Below are 19,026 nucleotides of genomic sequence, written 5' to 3'. Positions count from 1 at the left end.
CTACATAAAAATTTTTGAATTCCACTTCACAATAAAAATGCACATAAAAAAATCTTTTTGTCTACATTTCAAAGTAATAAAATTTCTCATTAACAGTCATTTTAATTTTTAGTTTGCAGTAGACTCAAAAAGTAATTACAGTTCCATAAGTGAGATTTAAAAAAATTTCATAAATGCTTTCTATTTAAAATTTATGCAATTTGTAAATCTTAAAACAATTTTTCTAAAACAAAATTGTAAACACACTGTTGTCAATTGCTTTCATACTTATTATTGCAAACTTTTCTATTTTATTATTATGGAAAAAGGGAGAGAAATATTTCATGCATCACTGTTAAATGATTCTTCTATTTGTAGAAATTCTAGTACAAAATATGAAGATAATTCATTGTGTATAGAGATACTTGGGTTTGGTAATGAAACTATGCATAACAAAAAGTGGTTTAAACTGAAATGCATTATATTTTTTAAAATATGCATAGTATGAATAAATATAACAGCAACAATATCGGAAGAACAATTGAAACTCTATCACAGTATGAATTTTAAAAATTTCATATCAAACATGAATAATTTTTGCATTGCTAAGTTTGATGCTAAAATGTAAATCTTACCATTTCAGATTTCTGAGATGAATGAAAATTATATGATTATAAATAAAGTGAATAAAATGAAAACGATTAAATAAATGGATGACATGAAACATAATAATGAAATTTTGTTTTGGTGTCAAAATGTAGCAATTCTCAGTGCACAAATTTTAATCGCTTTCTTCTTTATCTGGACTTTTTCTAATTGGATTTAAAGGTCTATTTTCCGAATCAGACCTGAAATGAAATATGTAGATATCCATTAATACTGCAGGTATAATTTAAATTTTTTAAAAATATTTTCTAAATATAAAAAGTAAGTATATTTATAAAAATATCATTACAAATATGACAATAACTACAAAAGATTTGATCATTATTAATTTTTCTTAATTGCTTTTGAAATTAAAACTTTGATAAATATTCTATATATATATAAAATGATTGATATATATTTAAAAATGATTAGTAATAAAAAAAATAACTTCATCAAAATTTCATTATAATCTAAAAATAACATAAACATAAAATTTTCCACTAGCAATCTTCCAGTTAGGAATTGCAATCAATACCTAATGCATTACAATCATTCGAGTGAAAAAATAAAACTAAATAATTAGATTATTTTTTGGAATCACTTTTAAGTGCTGTTTTAGGAAGAAATATTAATTTATAGTTCATAAATAATACCTTAAGTAATTTAAAATGTGTAACAAATGAAGTATTCTGCATATTCACTACTTATTCTACAATTGATCTAATGATAGAACGGTTTGTTAAAAAGAATAAAATATAAATTCTTTTTGTTGGCAGTATTTCAAAAAAAAAAAAGCAAAACTGTTTTATATATATATATATATTATAGAAAAAAAAGCCTTTTTGTGTTAGAATTTTTTTTTTCACTATGCCTCCTTTGTTCTCAAAGCACTTAAAGAATTCATGCTTCTAATTTATTTATTATTTTTGATGTTTTCTATTTTAACATATGAAATTTAATTAATAGAATCCTGAAAGTTATTTTAATTAAAATAAAAAATATATAACTTGTATCATTGCATGCTTATTATTTTATAGTTTACTTGGAACACAAATCATTATTAAATAAAATTGTTAAACTGTACAACAATTAGCTATTTTACACTCTAATTGATTCTATCCGTTATAACATGCCCCAAAGCTAACTGTTAGAGATAAATAAAAATATTTTGAATGAAGTAAAAAATTAATTTTTATATCATTTGAGTCAAGAAAAGTTCTGCTGAAAAAATAATTTAACCTAAACCTAATCTCTAGCTCTATTAATCATATTTTGTAAATTATAATTTTTTTTTAATTAATCATATTTTGCAAACAACATTTTATGCAAAGAAAGTTCATGTTTTCTTTCATGAATTGCAAAGCTTTGAATTTCTTTATTTCTATGGTGTGAAATAAAGATATGTACAGTTTCATAACTTATTCAGTTTTAGTCAAAGAAATATGAAATGTTTCTGGAAAAAATATTAGGGTATAAGATTATTTCACTAAATATGATTAATAATATTGGGAGATTTATACAAATTTAGACATTGTAATTTTTTCAGATGTACACTTAAATTAAACATTGAATAAAATCCTTTGTCATTTAGAAGATTTTTTTCACTTTAAAATTTAGGAATTAGCTGGATTCTAATTAGTTGATTAGGAATGACTATGACAAGATTGAATAACATCTATACAAATATTAATTTTATTACAGGTGTTTTCAATTAATCCTAAAGATGTGGAAATTAAATGTCTAAAAATAGGTATAATAAAATTGAATACATTTTTTAATTTGATGCTATTTTCCATACTAACAACATTGTGGTATTTTCTAATAAAATAATTTCAGAAGATATAAAATAAATTCTATTTAAATAACAGATGTAATTTAACACTACTTTAAATTGTGAAGCATTATGTAGTAACAATATGGAGTTACTACATAAGTTTCAAAGATTTGAAACATGTGTTTAATTTTTTACTTTTTGAACATAAGTAGGTAATATAAATTACAAAACTATTCAAGATAAGATTAGAAATAAATTTACGTTACTGAAATAGACCTCTCTTTTTACAAAAAAATGTGCTTTTTTTATATCTTTATTTGATTTTTTTAAAGCAAAATTACAAAATTAAAAACTTTTCTTTTTTTCTGCAAATGGATTAGAAAAAAGATGTGCATCTGTTTCCTTATTGAATTATAAAGAAGCAAATTACATATGATTTATAAAATTTTCTATTATCATTTAAAAATGTGAAAATAGGGACAATGTACAAATCTATAATAGCATTGTTTAGATCAGTAGTGGGGCAAACCACAATTTTTGACCAATTACAGATTGCAAAAAAGTCTTCAAGTGTTACTGGATCAAAGAATTTTTCATTCAAAATTCAACCACATGAGAAAAAGTTAATTTAATGGTTTGTTTCATTCATACATACATAAAATTATTTGTGTAATTCATGTTATGATCTTAGTGGGTTCTGACTGTTTTTATCCCGTAAACAAGCAATAATTCCAAAGAATATTTTAAGTATGAATAGTTGCAGAATGCTACAAGCTACTAAAATTTCATGACTTATTCATCGATCCATGGTTCAGATATAGATATACCAGCAGTTCTGTGAATGATGGTAAAGCATTTTTCTCCCCCTCTCATTGTAAAAAGTGTAGAATATTACAGATGAAAATAAATTACCTTTCTAAAAAACCTTGCCTGCAGTTTGTTATTACTTTTTAAACAACATTACTTAATAAAGCTAACAGCAATTAATTGCAAATGACATCACAATCCCAGGGACAATGTTATTTAATCTTAATGAATGCATACACATAATTTAATTTATATGTGTGTGTTCTTGACATCCAACCTTTTTTAAGTTGTGAGGAACTTTTTGAATAGGAAATAATTTCTCATCTATTTTTTAAAATTTAGATTACAGTAATGAAAAGATAAAAATGTTAAATCAAAAATCATCACTTTAGATTTTACAATTCTAAAGTGATGATCTGAGAAATTTTCAAAAGAATTTCTTTAAATAATGAAAAACTATGAACTGTGTACTTTTAGGCCTAACTCTAATAGTATTAATTAACACATTAATTAATTTCAAAAAATGAAAATGAAAACAAAATTTAGTGAAATAGATTATTAAAACAATTTCAACATAAACAGGAAAACATATTTAAAATATTAAGCAAAGTTTATGAGCTAATAAATATCTACAAAATTTAATTAAAATTATAGCCCATAAAAGCAATTAAAAATACTGAGAGATAATTAAAAAATAACTAATTATTTCAGTCAACAAAATAATTTTTATCATAATGAAAGTGAAATTTTCTATGATGCCCTGCAAGATGAAAATTAAATCCCCACAATTCTTTTTATATTATCATGTCAACATGAATTGAACAATGAAGAAGCAAAGTCGAGCAAATTTATGATGATTTTACAGCTCCAATGCAAATATGTATATATCATTAAAAAAAAAAAATGTACAGAAAATTTATAAATAATTTGTGAATCTAGGCAGAATTGCAAGATTTTTTTCTCATGTCTTATCAGTTCTGTTTCCAGTTCTTGACCTATATTGGTGGATTTAGAGATTTTGCAGTCCACATTATGAGGCTTTCTTTAAATCAATTAGTCATTATTTATCTTCACATTTCAATATATTTTTCTCTAAATCAATTAATGATTTAATTTACAGTTTTTGTTGTTTTTTTATTAACTTTTTAATATGCTTTTTAAAAAAATCATGATTCATGATTGAGTGGTAGCGACAATATGAAGAATAATATTGATTATTGGTCTTTACAGATACTAACATAATAAAGTGAATCAATGAAAAATGATACATATATAATCAGTTATACTTGACAAACTCTTAATATTATTCTTTTATTTTATAATTAGAAGAATTTATATTTTTTAAAGGCAACTAAGCTAACAATGTTTTTTAATTTTCATGAGCATGGCTTTCCTTCAGTCAAGTGACCCTAGACAGATGTCTAATCAGATATCTGTCATTTTCAATATACTTCTAATTTAATTAATGGTACCAATATTTTTCCTTTTAGCAGAATTTACACAATTTTTAAGATACATATATAGTTTTTTTTTTCTAATGATCTTGTTGCAGAAAAAATAAAACTTTTTCTAACTGACCGATCTTGACAAGGGCTATCTAAAAAAATCTTGCAAAATTTAAAAAGAGTAACTTTTTGAAAATTAAATGCAGATCTATTTCCTTTAAGTAAATTAATTTCTTATTTCATTCTCTTTAGAAGTACCTGTATATCATAAATGACCATTATTGTCAGAAAAATAAAAACTTACGCATAAATGACTTCTTCATCAGAATCATTAATCATTGATAAGGTGGGATTATCTTTTACTCGTGTTTCTGAAAGAAAAAAAAAAATGTCAGTATGTTCAGGTTCTAAAATTGCTATGAAATTAAAATATTAGATATATATTAAGTTTTGATTAATTTTGTGCATTAAAATGTTTTAAAATTCTTAAATAATTATAAATATCATTTTTATTTTTTTAAAACTTTGAATGCCATTTTAATCTTTAATTATCTTTTTTTAATCAAGATAGAAAAATGTTAATTAAATTTTGAAATGCTAATTACAAAGTCTATATCCAAAAGAAGTTTTGGCAAAGATATTCATTGGCTAAGACATAAAGGTGGGGTGTAATTTGCATCCATTTAATGTACACTCATTTATCATTAGAGAATTATCTCGATGTACTACAAGAACCAAGTGATATTCTTTAAAGGAAATTTCAAATGTTTAAATGTCTTCCATAATATTTATTAGTTTGTAATATATATTTAGATGTATATGTAGATTTATTATTATTAAGTATTATAAACAATTACTGATGAAGTTTATTAATATTACACAAAATAGTTTTATTTAGTTAAAACATTTAAAAGTAGATAAATCTTTTAATATCAAATTTGTTTATATTCAGCTTTGTTATGTTTGACTGATGTATAAGTGTGTATTAATAAATCACCCCACACCCTTTTTATCTAAAAGTATATAAATTTTTATATACCTTTAAATAAAAAAGGATATTTAAAATTGTGTCCATGTGAGGTACCTGAGGCTTCTAAGATACCTCACATAAAATCTTTTTTTTTTTTTTTTTTGCAACATGAACCTGAGATTTTAAAAAACAGTATAACTGGTTGTGTTTGTGTTTACCATCTTATTCCTAGCAGTAAGTATGTGTTAGAGGTGAATTAATCTGTCAGACAGCTTAATAAAATATTATTACATTCAATTCCTATTATTTATTTTTTTTTTTTGTTGCACAAATTATTTGTTTATTTTGATTTATAAAATATAAAAATTGATACTTGTGATAAATATCAGGGAAAATATCACTTGGTTTATTTTAACTAGTTTCATAAAAGGAGTTTGTCTCCAATACCTTCTTGTATACTCTCTAATAAAAGTGTTATTAAAATTGTGGACCTTGGGTAAAGTCGCAAATGTCCAGCACGGTGAATAATAATTACAAAATACTGATCTGTCACGAGAATTTAGTATTTTGACAGAATTTATTATCAATCCTTAGCGATCTTTTTGGTGATTAATCCTTGCCATTTAAAAATAATCAACAAAAATCAAATTAGTGTTTTAGAAGCGTTGTATATAACTGATTGAAATTAAAATTGGGACACGAAATTACGAATATAGCCACAAAATCAAATTTTATACATTTAAGTAATTATATTTTTGAATTATTGAGTTTACATGAATTAAATTGAGTATTGAGTGCTTGTGAAACATTGACAGAAAGTCACCTACTCAACTGATTTGGTTTCAAGCTTTATAAGTATCTACACTTTAGATACTTATAAACTAAATTTTATCCATCCAGCCTTCTTTGTTTAGTAATTATCATGCTAATATATATTGGACAGACAGACTTTGAATGGATTTCATTAAAAATTTAATACAAATTTGGTTTAAAGGTCATGTCCAAATTTTTTAAGTCTAGCTCAAAGTAATTTTGAGTTATTATTGTGACAGACAGACTGACAGACATAATGCAAAAAAGGAGTTTTTGAACTCAGAAAGATCTAAAATGTGAGGATTCATAAAAAATCTTTTTGACAATCGCAATACTTTCTCTTTACTTTGTATAAAAGAAAATAATATTTTATTATTTTTAATAACCTTTCTTATTCATGTTTATTAGAATTTATTATAAATTACTAAACATGTGAAAGATTCTTCATTTTTAATACAATTAAAATAAAGAAACAATTCTTTCAGAAATTAAGAAATTAGGTAGACAAATAATTCTTTTAACCATCATAGAACTTTTTTTTTTTTAAAAAAAAATTAACATTAAAAGTAATCCAAATATATAATTTACAAAAGATAACATTCCCTAAATAAGAGTTTGCCAAATTTTACTCAGGCCATCTTAGATTATAGAAATATTTATTGATATTATTAAAGTAATAATAATAATAATAAATGATTAAATAAAAATTATTTTAAAAATTGTGCAATATATATATATATATATATATATATATATATATAAGATTTCAATCAATAGAAAAGTATACTATGCTGAAATAGTGAATTTCTGTTAAAAGTTTTATAACCACATGATTTTTCATAACTTCTTAAAAGTATTTACAATACCATATTCATAGTTTAAGGAGAATTTTAAATTCAATATAGAAACAGAAATTTTTATTTATAATTTATAATTCATTTAAATAAATTAATAATTATACAAAAATAAGAAATGAAAATATTTTTTCCCAACAAAAAAAAGAGAAAATTAACTCAGTGAATGAAAATATTAAACATAATTTTCAAAAGAAAGGGTGATTAACACCCAAGAATTGCAATTTAAAAAAAATTCAGTTAAAATTTTAAAATATCTCAACTGATTCAAAATTTTTCGTCAGAATTCTAAACAGAATTTTTATATACCAATTATTTGAAATGAAACTTAATAACAAATGTTTGATACAAAATCACTTTATAACCATTAAATTATCTAGCAAAAAAATTGAATAAGTATTTGAATTCGACAAGATTACTTATGTAGTTATATTCAGGTAAATACTAAATTTAAAAAAAAAAAAATCAAAAACATTTACCAAAAAATGCTCCTCTTGGTGGTGCATAGACATAAGCCATGGTAACAAGATAAAAATTCAACAAACTGTAAAATGACATAAATTCAGCAGAGCTGCCATAATTAGTTGATAACTCAGCAACAAAATTATCTTGAAGGACAGAAACACCAAACCTAAGAACTGTAACAGCTATGCTAATTGACAGCACAATTACCATGAGAATGGTAAGAAATTTCAATCTCACATCTATTGGGATAAAAAGAAAAATATTCCAGCATTTTATTCAAAGTATTACACACAATAATGATTAATCACAGGAGTAAAAAGTTGATTAGTTTGCTTTTGCATAATGCATTTGAATAAAAGTTTAAATTCAAATTAATGAATAATATTAATATAAAATCAGCACTGGTTTTTATACTAAAATATAAAACATTTATATTCATACTAACTTTTAAACATTTTACTTTCTTCAAATAATATGAGAGTCAAGAAATGCATTTTAGAAAACAAAAGCATTAAAAAACAAAATAAGTAGATCACCAAAATAAAAAGTAATATATTACATGTAAATAAAAAAAATAATATATTACCAAAGTATGGCATAGAACGAAGTTCCGTGTAAGCTCTTATGATGAGATAAAACAGGTAAACTAAGTAAATGGATCCAATAGTAAAGAAAAATACTTTAAATCCCTAAAAAATATGAGAAGCATAAATTAATAATCATATTTATTATCAGACACTTATTTTTCAACTTCATTCTAAAATGGAAAAAATAAAAATTACAAACCATGAAATGGCCAGTATCCACTTTATAATTATATGTGGGATCCCGTAATTCATTATATTTCTGCCAAGAGGCTAAAGTGAATGCAGATAACCAAAGTAAACCTATTATAATACACTTTGGAAGGTAAAACTTGGAAAAACTACGTTCATTCTGAAAGGGAGAAAAAAAATTATATATAAATGTAATGATATTTCTTAATCTAATTGAAATATTAATTTATTCCATATTAACATCATTCTAAAATGTTCTCTTATTTCCTGATCAATTCCCACCTTTTATTTAACTACTTTTAACAAACACTCTAGAAATCTAACGATTCAAATATTTTTTCATGCTCCGAGCAAAGGAATAAAATTCCCTAATTCATAGAATATTCTTTTAAAGATACCCAAGATTTTCTTTCCTAAGTCTACACATGTCAAAGAAATTCCTATGAAAATCTCATTGCAAAACCATTAAAGGGAAAAATTTTTCTCTCCTTTTCTCTTGTATTTGTGATGCAGACTGAAAGAAAGGAAGAAGTAAATTATTAATTTATCGAAGATAAGAATTTTTTTTATTGAATATTTCAGCACATACGATGCAAATAAGAGAAATTAATTAGCAAACACAAAATTTTCATACCCTATTAATACTGATTATAATATTATCTTACATCAGAATAATACAAGATAATTTTTATAAAATTTTGTTAGAAGCAATTGTTACAAGCAATCTACAGTAATGAAATTCTTTTAAAATATCAGATGTGACTAATCTTTATATAGCAATAAGCTTGATTATTGTATTACATCTCTTATAGTATACGGTAAACATTATAAAGTAAATATTAAAAAAAAAAAAAAAAGGTTTACTAAAGCCTATTTTTTGTCTGGTTGCAAATGATTCAGCTATCTGAGAATGTTAAGAAGCAAAATGCCTACCAGTATAAACAACCCATTCAATTTGACTATTTGGTTTCCATATTGGCTAGAAACTTATCACATTGTCTTTGGTGAAGTGACAATATCAGAAATCAGATTTCAACTGTATAACTTTAATTTAATTTAAAGTTTTCATAATGTATTCAAATAAACAAATATACCTGTCTAATACCATGGTATATGCAGAGCCAAAAAAGAAGCAGAGCACATAAAAATGTTGCTTGAAACATAGCATCCAACAATCCAGGGACCCAACTATTTACCAAAAATGACAATGGAAATACTGGATCTAGGTAAGATGAAAAATAATTGAATAATGCCACAATTCCTGAATTCACTAAAGTAATTTAAATCAAGAAATAAAATCTAAATCAACTTTTCTATTTTTAATCAGAAGTAAAAACCAGTAGTAAAAATTAATGAATGCAACAGAATTCTGTATTTTAAGCTAATAGTTTTTTTTTTTTTTTTAAGGTAAGGCAAGAGAAAAGCTGTTTGCAACATTTTATATAAACTTAAAAACAGTTATTATTTACAATTTGCAAAAATGATCTTTGGATAGTAGAACTAAAATTGGTTGGTGTTGAAGTTTCGAGTACAAAAAAATTAAACAAAGCAAAAATCTAGGAGTTTATCGTACTTTAGGTTTTGGTTATTGTACAATAGAATAAAATAATAAATTTGCTTAATTTAATAAACAGAGATTTTATGAATATTTCCGCTGTAAAAAGTCTAGTTACCCTAATTTGCATTAGAAGCAAGCTGAATGAATAAAAGAGGATTCTAAATACACAGAGGAGCACAAAAAATTTGCTCATATACTCAAAGTTGAAGGGGGAAGGGTCTCTAACAGCAGACATCTTCATTAAATAAATACTACATATGCCATTGGTTGAAAAGAAGAATTATATCATTAATAATAAAAAATGAAAAGAAAATAAGTTTTTCTTTAATCAAATGAGGAAACTTATATTTTGTAATTATTGGCAAGGTATGGAATCAGTAATAAGAATATATATGCCAGCAGGTGAAAATTTCTTTAATTATAAGACTGTTATTAAATATTTAAAATAATATTTTGTAGTTACTGGTGATTTTAGAAGTGAAGATACAATAGCAGATTCTTGAAAAATTTATAGGAATTTTATGAAATTGTATTTCAATCACTATTTAAAATTTTTTCAAAAAGCATATATTTATATTAATTTTATTCATTTTGTCATTTGAATTTATTTATAATTTTCTCCTTTTTATGCTTATTTATTATAAGTATTATTATTATAAGTATTTTGTGTAAGGGAAGAAAAAAGAAAACAGTTTAGCTAAGAAAACTAAAAACTATAAATTGTTTTCCCATAGATGTTAGAAAACAATACTTCAGGTACAATCTTAGGATATTGTGTTTCTTGTTGAAATGTCTCATATTATATCATTAAAGAAAAAGTCACCAAAAATTTCAAAAATACCCCAAATGGTAAATTTTAGTTATTAAAGAAAAAGTTACACATTTTGAGTTTTGTCATTCTAGTGAGAAAAATAATTATAATAGATTTGAATCTTTGGCCCAAAACATTATGGCATGATAATATTTTTATTTGATTAATCTATTTTTATTTTATTTCTAAACTTTGTCTTTAACTATACAATAATAATGAAGTGCATTGAAAAAATGTATTTAATATCATTATAATTTAATTAAAATTAATAGTAATTAAAATCACAAAATATCGTTGCAAAATCTATTTAAGAATTTAATTTATCAAAATCAGAGAAAAAAAATTATTCAGAAATAAAACAAATATGACTGAACAGTTATTTTTGAATTTTAAATGAGAAAAAATGATTTTTGTACAACAATATGTTCTGAAATTAATGAGGAAAAACATTAAAATGTTTATAAATTTTTAACTAAAATTTAGTTAAGACTTTTAAAAGTTTCATTTTAGTAAATAATTACCTACATCTCGAGAATTTATATACCTCATTTGATAGTTCTAAGTCCTATACTACACTCTATAGAATGTTTTGAATAATTTTTTCATAGAGCATATAACATTCTGCAGTTTACAGATAGTAATACCAACCTACCAACATTAATGTTCTAAAACTGATATATTTGGGGCACATTTTGTCTTCTATTATAATTTGATGAAAAACTACCACTGATTACCATGTATGAAAGTGATGTACATTTGAATGTTTAAAGATTTAAAAATATATAATTATCATACCATTGTATAATACAAGGAGAGGTAAAAGAACAGATATCCATTTCTGTTCAATGGACCAATCAAAGAAGTAGAAAAATCTCAATGAATATGCAAACCAGCACTATAAGATACAAATAATAAATTTTATTGATTTTATATATAAAAAAGGTTAGAAATTTTAAAGAAATAAAAGATAATTGATAAAAGACATACAGATGTAGCAAAAGTAAGAACTATGAAGATGCAGCGAAACCATATTTCAATCTTCGTAAATGAGGGATTATAAGTTTTAAACTGCAAAAGAAAAGAAGTAAGTTCTTATAATTTCAAATATAATATTTTCTTAATTTTATTTATGAAAAATTTTAAAAATATTTATAAAGTAAAGTTATAACATATGAAAAAATAAGACACTATAGAAAAGAAAAAGATAATTGATAATACCATTCAAAACATTATAAAGGGAATAAGAGAAAAAAAAATTAACTATTAGTAGGAAAAATTAAAACTGAAAGTGAATCACACAAGATTTCTTAAGATTTAAAGAATTAACATTAACATTTCTATGAATTTTAAAATAAAAAAAAAAAACTACTTACATAGAAAACTACATCTTTCATATTGTAATTTTCTTCAATCCTTTCAAGCCCATAAAAATTTACAGTTATGATGTAATGTGCATAATCTAAGAAACCCAGGTGAAGTATGGTAAATTCTTCACATACCTGAAAGATGTTTTTGAAAATATTTCTTTAATTGGTTATAGTTTTGTATAAAGAATATTTAATCTATGCAAAGGAAACTGACTCACACTATTAAAACAATGAAGCTCCCTCGTGCGGTTGTGGCTATGCTGATTCCCTAAGACAACAACAATTTTGTTTTGGTCGGTAACTCCATGGATTGTAACAGACACATGGAAAGGCTTGTTAAATCTCTCATCTGAATAAAATACACACATATATATAAAGAATATGCTAATATCCTTTGTTTAATTTCCTACTGAATGCATAACTTCTAATGAAATATTTTCTTCAAAAATGAAGCAGTATTCAATTAATAAAATTTGCTGAAGAACGGTGGTAAAGAGCTTTTTAATAGTAGTCAAAAGTTGTTGTTTTTTTTAATTTTTAAACCATTAAATGGCTAAAAAATTTTATTGAAAAATATGCTTTACATAATATTTTTATAAATTTGTAAAATTATTAACTGTGAACAATCTGAGAACTTGTGTATTAATCACATGCCAGGGATAACAACCAAAGACCATTTGCTAAAAGGTTCTTTCTCAACTAAGTTTTGATTATGTTTACTACTGGTATGCAATTAATACACAAGTACTAAATTTAACAAGCATATTTTTAAAAATATAAACATGATTATTCCTTTCTATACATTTATTTAAATTTGTAGATTCAGTATTTAGTTATAACTAGCAGCCTTTTTTTAAAGGCTGGTTCACAGAGATTAATGGTTGCTCAAATTTCCAACAGAATATATTATGAGCTTGCTGCTGCTCATTTCATCAGCAAAATATTTTTAATCTTTGATAGACATGTAACACATACTATTTTAAAGGTCTTGCATTATTCTATTCATTGTGCAATACATCCTCCCAATTTTTGTTCTAATTCTAGTGAATTAATCTGAATTCTTGTGAAAATCTTAATTCTAGTGAAAATTTACCTTTCATTCAAAAAATACAAGAGGTTAAACTTCAACTAATACAAAAACATTCTTGACAAAACTAAACAATCTTATAGTGGCTTTCAGAATTATTTCACAGTTGGGATTATGAAAAGATCATCTAATTCCATTATAAATAATGTAACCATCTTAAAGATACATCTTGGTTGCTTAGCAATTGAATTTAGGTATAGGTATATTGTATTTTTTACTACAACACAGAAATACCAACTTTTATTTAAAATTTAAGAACAGAAAGTAGAATTGTTCAGCATTGAAGTTTTATGTGTAATAATTCGCAGGATTATTTAATGAAAAAAATTCTATGATTCAACTAAAAAAAAAAATCAGTACACTAAAATAGACAAAAAAGAAAGATAATATATTTTTATACATCTATTTCTATCTACCAATAATGAAGATAATATGTGTGTTTGTAATGGCATTTACAGTCCAGACCATGTGATCAATAGCTACTAAATTTGACCTATTTATACTTAGAGAATGGAAATGCACAAAAAAGAGCGATTTTTAAAAAAAATTTGAACTAGAGTTTTAATTAAAAATTTAGCTGCATTTTGAAATTTTTCCATGATAACTTCTAAAAATATTATTGCACAATGAATTTTATGCTATTTCAAAATAACTATCAATTTATTGATACCAATGAAATAATCAAACAAATTTTTTTCTGAAATTTGGCAATTTTTTAAAAATACTGATTTAATATCCAACTAAAGGCTGTATAGTTACTCTGAAATTCAAGTAATTTTCATAGTTTCATTAAAAATTTAATCACATGACTTTACAAGAAGAAAGAAGAGGGAAAGAAGGATTTTGTGTGTTTAGTTTACAAGACAAATAAAAAAAGTGGCTGCAATAACAAACTTTAAAATATAGATATATTGTAAGTTTTAGTTTTTAATAGTGCTATGATGTTATGTGACTAATTTCCATTACAAAGCATTCATACACACAATGAACAGATCTTAAAGAAGACAACAATGTGGTTTCAATGTCTATCAATTTTATAGAATCATGATCATATCTAAATGTTTTATCTGAAATTAAATATAACGAATATTCCTGGCAAATCAACTGGTCATCAGAGGTAAGGTGTTTCAAAATGGATACACTTAAAAAAAGTTCCATCAATGCTTACTTCTGAAGTTTACAAAGGGGAAAAAAAATTCAGGATTAAACATTAGTAGTGACAAAAAATATCATTTGAATTTCATTCCAACATGAAATATGTTGTGGTAAAATACACTTAAAATATTTTTTAATTGATTAAAAATAGGAAAAAATAATTTTAAAAAACTTATATCAATGAAAAGATAATTTTTGAGAATTTTAGTGATCCAGAAATCTTTTTTGAGTAGAAATCTTTTGTAAGTTATTGAAAAAAAAATCTTTTTAATTTTAAATTAATTAAAATTAAAATTTCAAAAAAAAAATTAAGTTGCACATGTCCATCTTTTAATGTATACATGTGCCAATTTAGGCAGCTCTAGACTCTGGTCTTAAATAAAGCACCAGAACACATACTCATTCATTATTAGATATTGGATTTATTTAGTAATTAATTGCTTTGAGAAATTTAACACTGCAAATTTAGTTAAACAGAAATTCAGTATTATTAGATTGCATTCTTTAAAAGAAAATAAAACAATTTAAATTATTAAAAGTACTTAAAATTCTACAATGTAATCATATAGTATGGTTAAAACTTTATGCTTTATAAAAATTGATATTTATATATTAACCATGCGCTAGAAATTAATAGTAAAAAAAAAAAAATGTTAATAGATTTTCTCAAAATCAAAATTTGACTTCATTCATTAATGGCACATAGTTAATTCACAAGTAACCATAAATAATTCAATCCTTGCAATAACATCATTATCAATTGCACAAATGTTTAACAAGAGAACTTGTTTAATAAGAAATGATATTTTTAACACTACAACTAGTCTGCAAGGCCAAATAAATATTGTTTTGAAAAAATGAATTTGTTTTCTATTTAGACACTTAGCTTTTATGCCAAAAGAAAAGAAAAGATTTATACAAAAAAGAATTTATTATTTTTAATTATTGCTTTTATTATTAGTCAAAAGAATATTGGGCAATAATAATTATTAATGTATCTTATAACGACATTTTCTTAAATGATTTGTGATTCCATTTTATCATCTAATTTTTTTCAATGGTATTTAAAATATTTATAATAATAATTATAAGTTGAAATACAGTGGGTCTTTCTAATTAAGTGGATTGTATATTGAAAAATCATTCAATTAAATTCCTAGTTAACTTTTGTTATTTATTGAAGATGATGCTCCTGATTGAAGATATCCATCTATCACAAATAAGAAAACAAAGAAGCTATAACAAACTTGACAGTCCAGTCATTCTTACACAAACAACCACTAAAATGGTGACTCAATTACAGTAAAATATAGATGTTTTTAAAATGAGTGCCAATATAAATAAATTTAAAAATATTCTAATAATTATCAAAAAGGAAATGATTTGAAAATTAGGAGAAATTTGAAATCAGAATTATTTGAGAATCAAGATCTCTCCCAAAGACCATTAAAATCTAGAACACAAAAATACTAAACACTATAATTGTTATTTAATTAGGAAAAATTTAAATACCATCCCCATGTTTAAGAATAATCCTAGCAATCACCCATAACTGTTGACTGAAAGTTGATACTGCAGGAGAACGGAGAACAAATGGTCCAGTCTAACAATAGAGAAATACCAAAACAATTAAAAACGATGAAAAATTCATATAAGATTTTAATTATATATGTGAATAATTTCAGATAATAAAATAATTTAGTAAATAATTCATACTTACAGCCATTTGTGAATGGTTAAGCTTTGGGTTAAGGTTAGTAGTATTTACAGTAATTGTGTTAGTAATGGGAGGTCCAGCAAGTCCAATAAATACAAATAGGCCAAAACTTGCAAAAAAGCCAGAGATAGCAAGAACAAATTCTCTTTTGTGCATAGTATAAAGTCTCATCTGAACTGACCTTTAAACAGACCAAAGAAATGTTTAAGGTTATTTTTCTGTTAAAATAAATAATTTAATAACAAGTTTTTTTTTTTTTTTTTTTTTTTTTCATCAGGAAGAAATAAGAGCTCATCCAAGAGATGGAAATAATAGAATATAATTAAAATTGGTTAAATAAAAAAATAAGCAAAGCAAATGAAATTCTAGTTGAAACATTAATCAGCGCAAAGAAAAAAATTAAAATTTGGGCCTGAGTGAAGATTAGTGTGCACCAGCTGTTTGTCGCCAATATTGCAACCCATCGGATTCCTCTTCTAGCAACCGTACTGCTGTTTTGTTTACTACTTTTTGCAATGGTTGAGTTGTACTTAAACTACAATTAAATTATGAAAAATGTTAAATTAAAAATATTAAAAAAATATCGATTAAAGATTTTACTTTTGTTCTTTATTATAAAGAAATTTAAGCTTATAATTAAAAGTTATTTTCTTCTTTCTTTTTTTAATGTGAATACGAACAGAAAATATTTATTCTTTTGCAATTTTTAATTGTCAGTATTCGCTTTAAAAAAATCGTCTGCATTCTCACTTTCAAAGACAGCTGCAAATGGAATTCTTCGCAGTTCTCGTAATTCTTTTGGTGTTATAACGGTTGGTTCCCTTCATAATTTGTTATGTCGGGATTATTTCGAACCTGTAGAATGGATGAAGAGCGAGTTAAATATGCATACATATATATTTTACGAGTTAATGAAATTAGGAAAGGATGCTTGTTTGAAATTTTGTATTGAGAATGGTTTGATATCGAACCGGCAGAATGGATGGAAGGTGAGTGGAATATATTCTTTTACAAGTTGATGAAGGTGGGGAAAGTATGTTTGTTTGAAATTTTGTATGGAGAATGTTCCGATTGCTTATTTCTCCGTTTTTTCTTTTCTCTTGGTTATGTACTGTTTCTGTTTTCCACACAGTCTTTATGTTAAATGTGCTAGCGAAGCTACTAGGTTCCCGCTCCCGCTGCTAGCGAAGCCGTAGGATGTTTTTTTTAAGTTAAAAAATTCTGCCCGGTGCCTTCTACAGATGCCGAAGGCATCTGTAGAAGGCACCGGGCAGTATGGAAAAAAAAAAAAATACTTAAAAAGTCCTAATTAGATGCCGGGAAATGGTAACCGTAACTGTTCTGTGGAAGTATTTGTTTATTTTGTCCGCCATCTTTATTGGCGACTTGGCGTTGTTGGCGCAGCTGGGTGCACACTAAAAGTAACTTTTACCAAAATTTGTATAACACATATAAACCACATTTCAAAAATCCATGCATCATTAATATATGAATTACACAAATCAATGCCCTTTTAACCCATCTTCGAAGACAATATAGTTTCTAATAAGCATAAGGCATTCTACATCTTAAAAAAAAAAAAAAAAAAAAAAAAAAAAACATATGCTTCAAATAACTTTTAAATATTAGGCTTACGTATAGCAATAAATTAATCATTTTTAAAATAAAAATTCAACTGAACTGACAATTGACCAAGAGCACGCCATTATATAAATAAATAAAAAAAACAATGTTCATAAATATCATCTTACCTCTCACAGCGATCATGATAATAAGTAGGAGCAATATTTTTTCCAAACTCGCTAAACATATCACCGAACTGCGAAAATGCTGATCGCATTTTGAGCCTCCACGTACGTGCTGGGAACATTGGATTGAATGCACTGAAATCAGAAGGCATGATACAAAAATAAAATATCAATTAATGTATTTTCTGCAACGCATTCGGCAACATACGGCTGAGTCCTCCAGTCATGTCATCTATTCATTCACCACTTCGCAATTTCAAAAAATCGATTCTTTTCGTTGCTAGGCAACCGCAACGTGTTGCCAAATATTTAAAAAAAATTAAGATTTTCTGCTTGCGTCGACTATAGCTTAAGTATATCTGATAAATTAGAAATTAGAGATCGATCAATATAGAGACGACGAACAGTTATTTTGTAATCTATGTAAAAAAATGATTTACTGAGGGAAAGATATGATTCAAACCATCGAAATCTATGTAACGACAATATTTTCGATAACAGTTCATGGATCCCTCCAGAAAGTAACTAACAATCCTGTCAATCAAATGCGGTTGAGATTCCAGAACAAGAACATGCGGATTGTCCCAAGACCTTCCAAATAATTGCGACGGGACTTATTGATCATATGTAGAGAACCTCCCCAAAAGAGTGCTAAATATGTCAATCTTTCGAAGCAATTATAAATTGCTTATTTTCCTTCAATCTCCCACCTGGAAGAGCATCAAGCTCCCGGCATGATGATTGGTTCTTGCGACCCTGGTGGTACTTTCTGAGGTAAGGACTACTTCCTAAAGGTGATGGGACTTACTTTTCGCGAGAAGGGTTGCACCATGAACGGTGTTGGCCCTTAGGACTCAATCTTAGTTCCCTCTATTGCTGTAGTGGCGGTCCGGTCAATCAGATTAATCTGTGTCCCTTAGTGAAGGGGCGGAGGGACCAAGTTATAGTTATTTTACTTTAGTACACAAATAAGATTTCTCACTGAAGTTTTCAAAAGAAAAATATTGTTTCTTTAAGAAGTTCTTGAAAATATTAAACACTCCAAACAAATT

The 19,026-nt window shown here is 25.2% G+C and overlaps 1 protein-coding gene across 1 annotated transcript; it reads right to left on the bottom strand.

Annotated features, from left to right (window-relative positions):
• Window positions 1-146: 146 nt before the first annotated feature.
• Window positions 147-18,225, bottom strand: LOC129968889 (transmembrane protein 181-like). Its single transcript, XM_056083221.1, has 13 exons — window positions 17,978-18,225; window positions 16,230-16,407; window positions 16,022-16,112; window positions 12,486-12,616; window positions 12,274-12,399; window positions 11,888-11,968; window positions 11,696-11,795; window positions 9,626-9,753; window positions 8,542-8,691; window positions 8,342-8,444; window positions 7,770-7,994; window positions 4,958-5,024; window positions 147-827 (listed from the first exon to the last, which is right to left on the bottom strand). Exons 1-13 carry the CDS (start codon window positions 18,124-18,126, stop codon window positions 761-763), a joined length of 1,596 nt encoding a protein of 531 aa, XP_055939196.1. The 5' UTR covers window positions 18,127-18,225; the 3' UTR covers window positions 147-760.
• Between the last annotated feature and the right edge of the window lie 801 nt (window positions 18,226-19,026).

Source organism: Argiope bruennichi, chromosome 5, assembly GCF_947563725.1.
Source record: "Argiope bruennichi chromosome 5, qqArgBrue1.1, whole genome shotgun sequence".
Lineage (NCBI taxonomy): Eukaryota > Metazoa > Arthropoda > Arachnida > Araneae > Araneidae > Argiope > Argiope bruennichi.
Note: the sequence above shows the minus strand (reverse complement) of the source record. Positions and strands in the feature narration are given on the sequence as shown.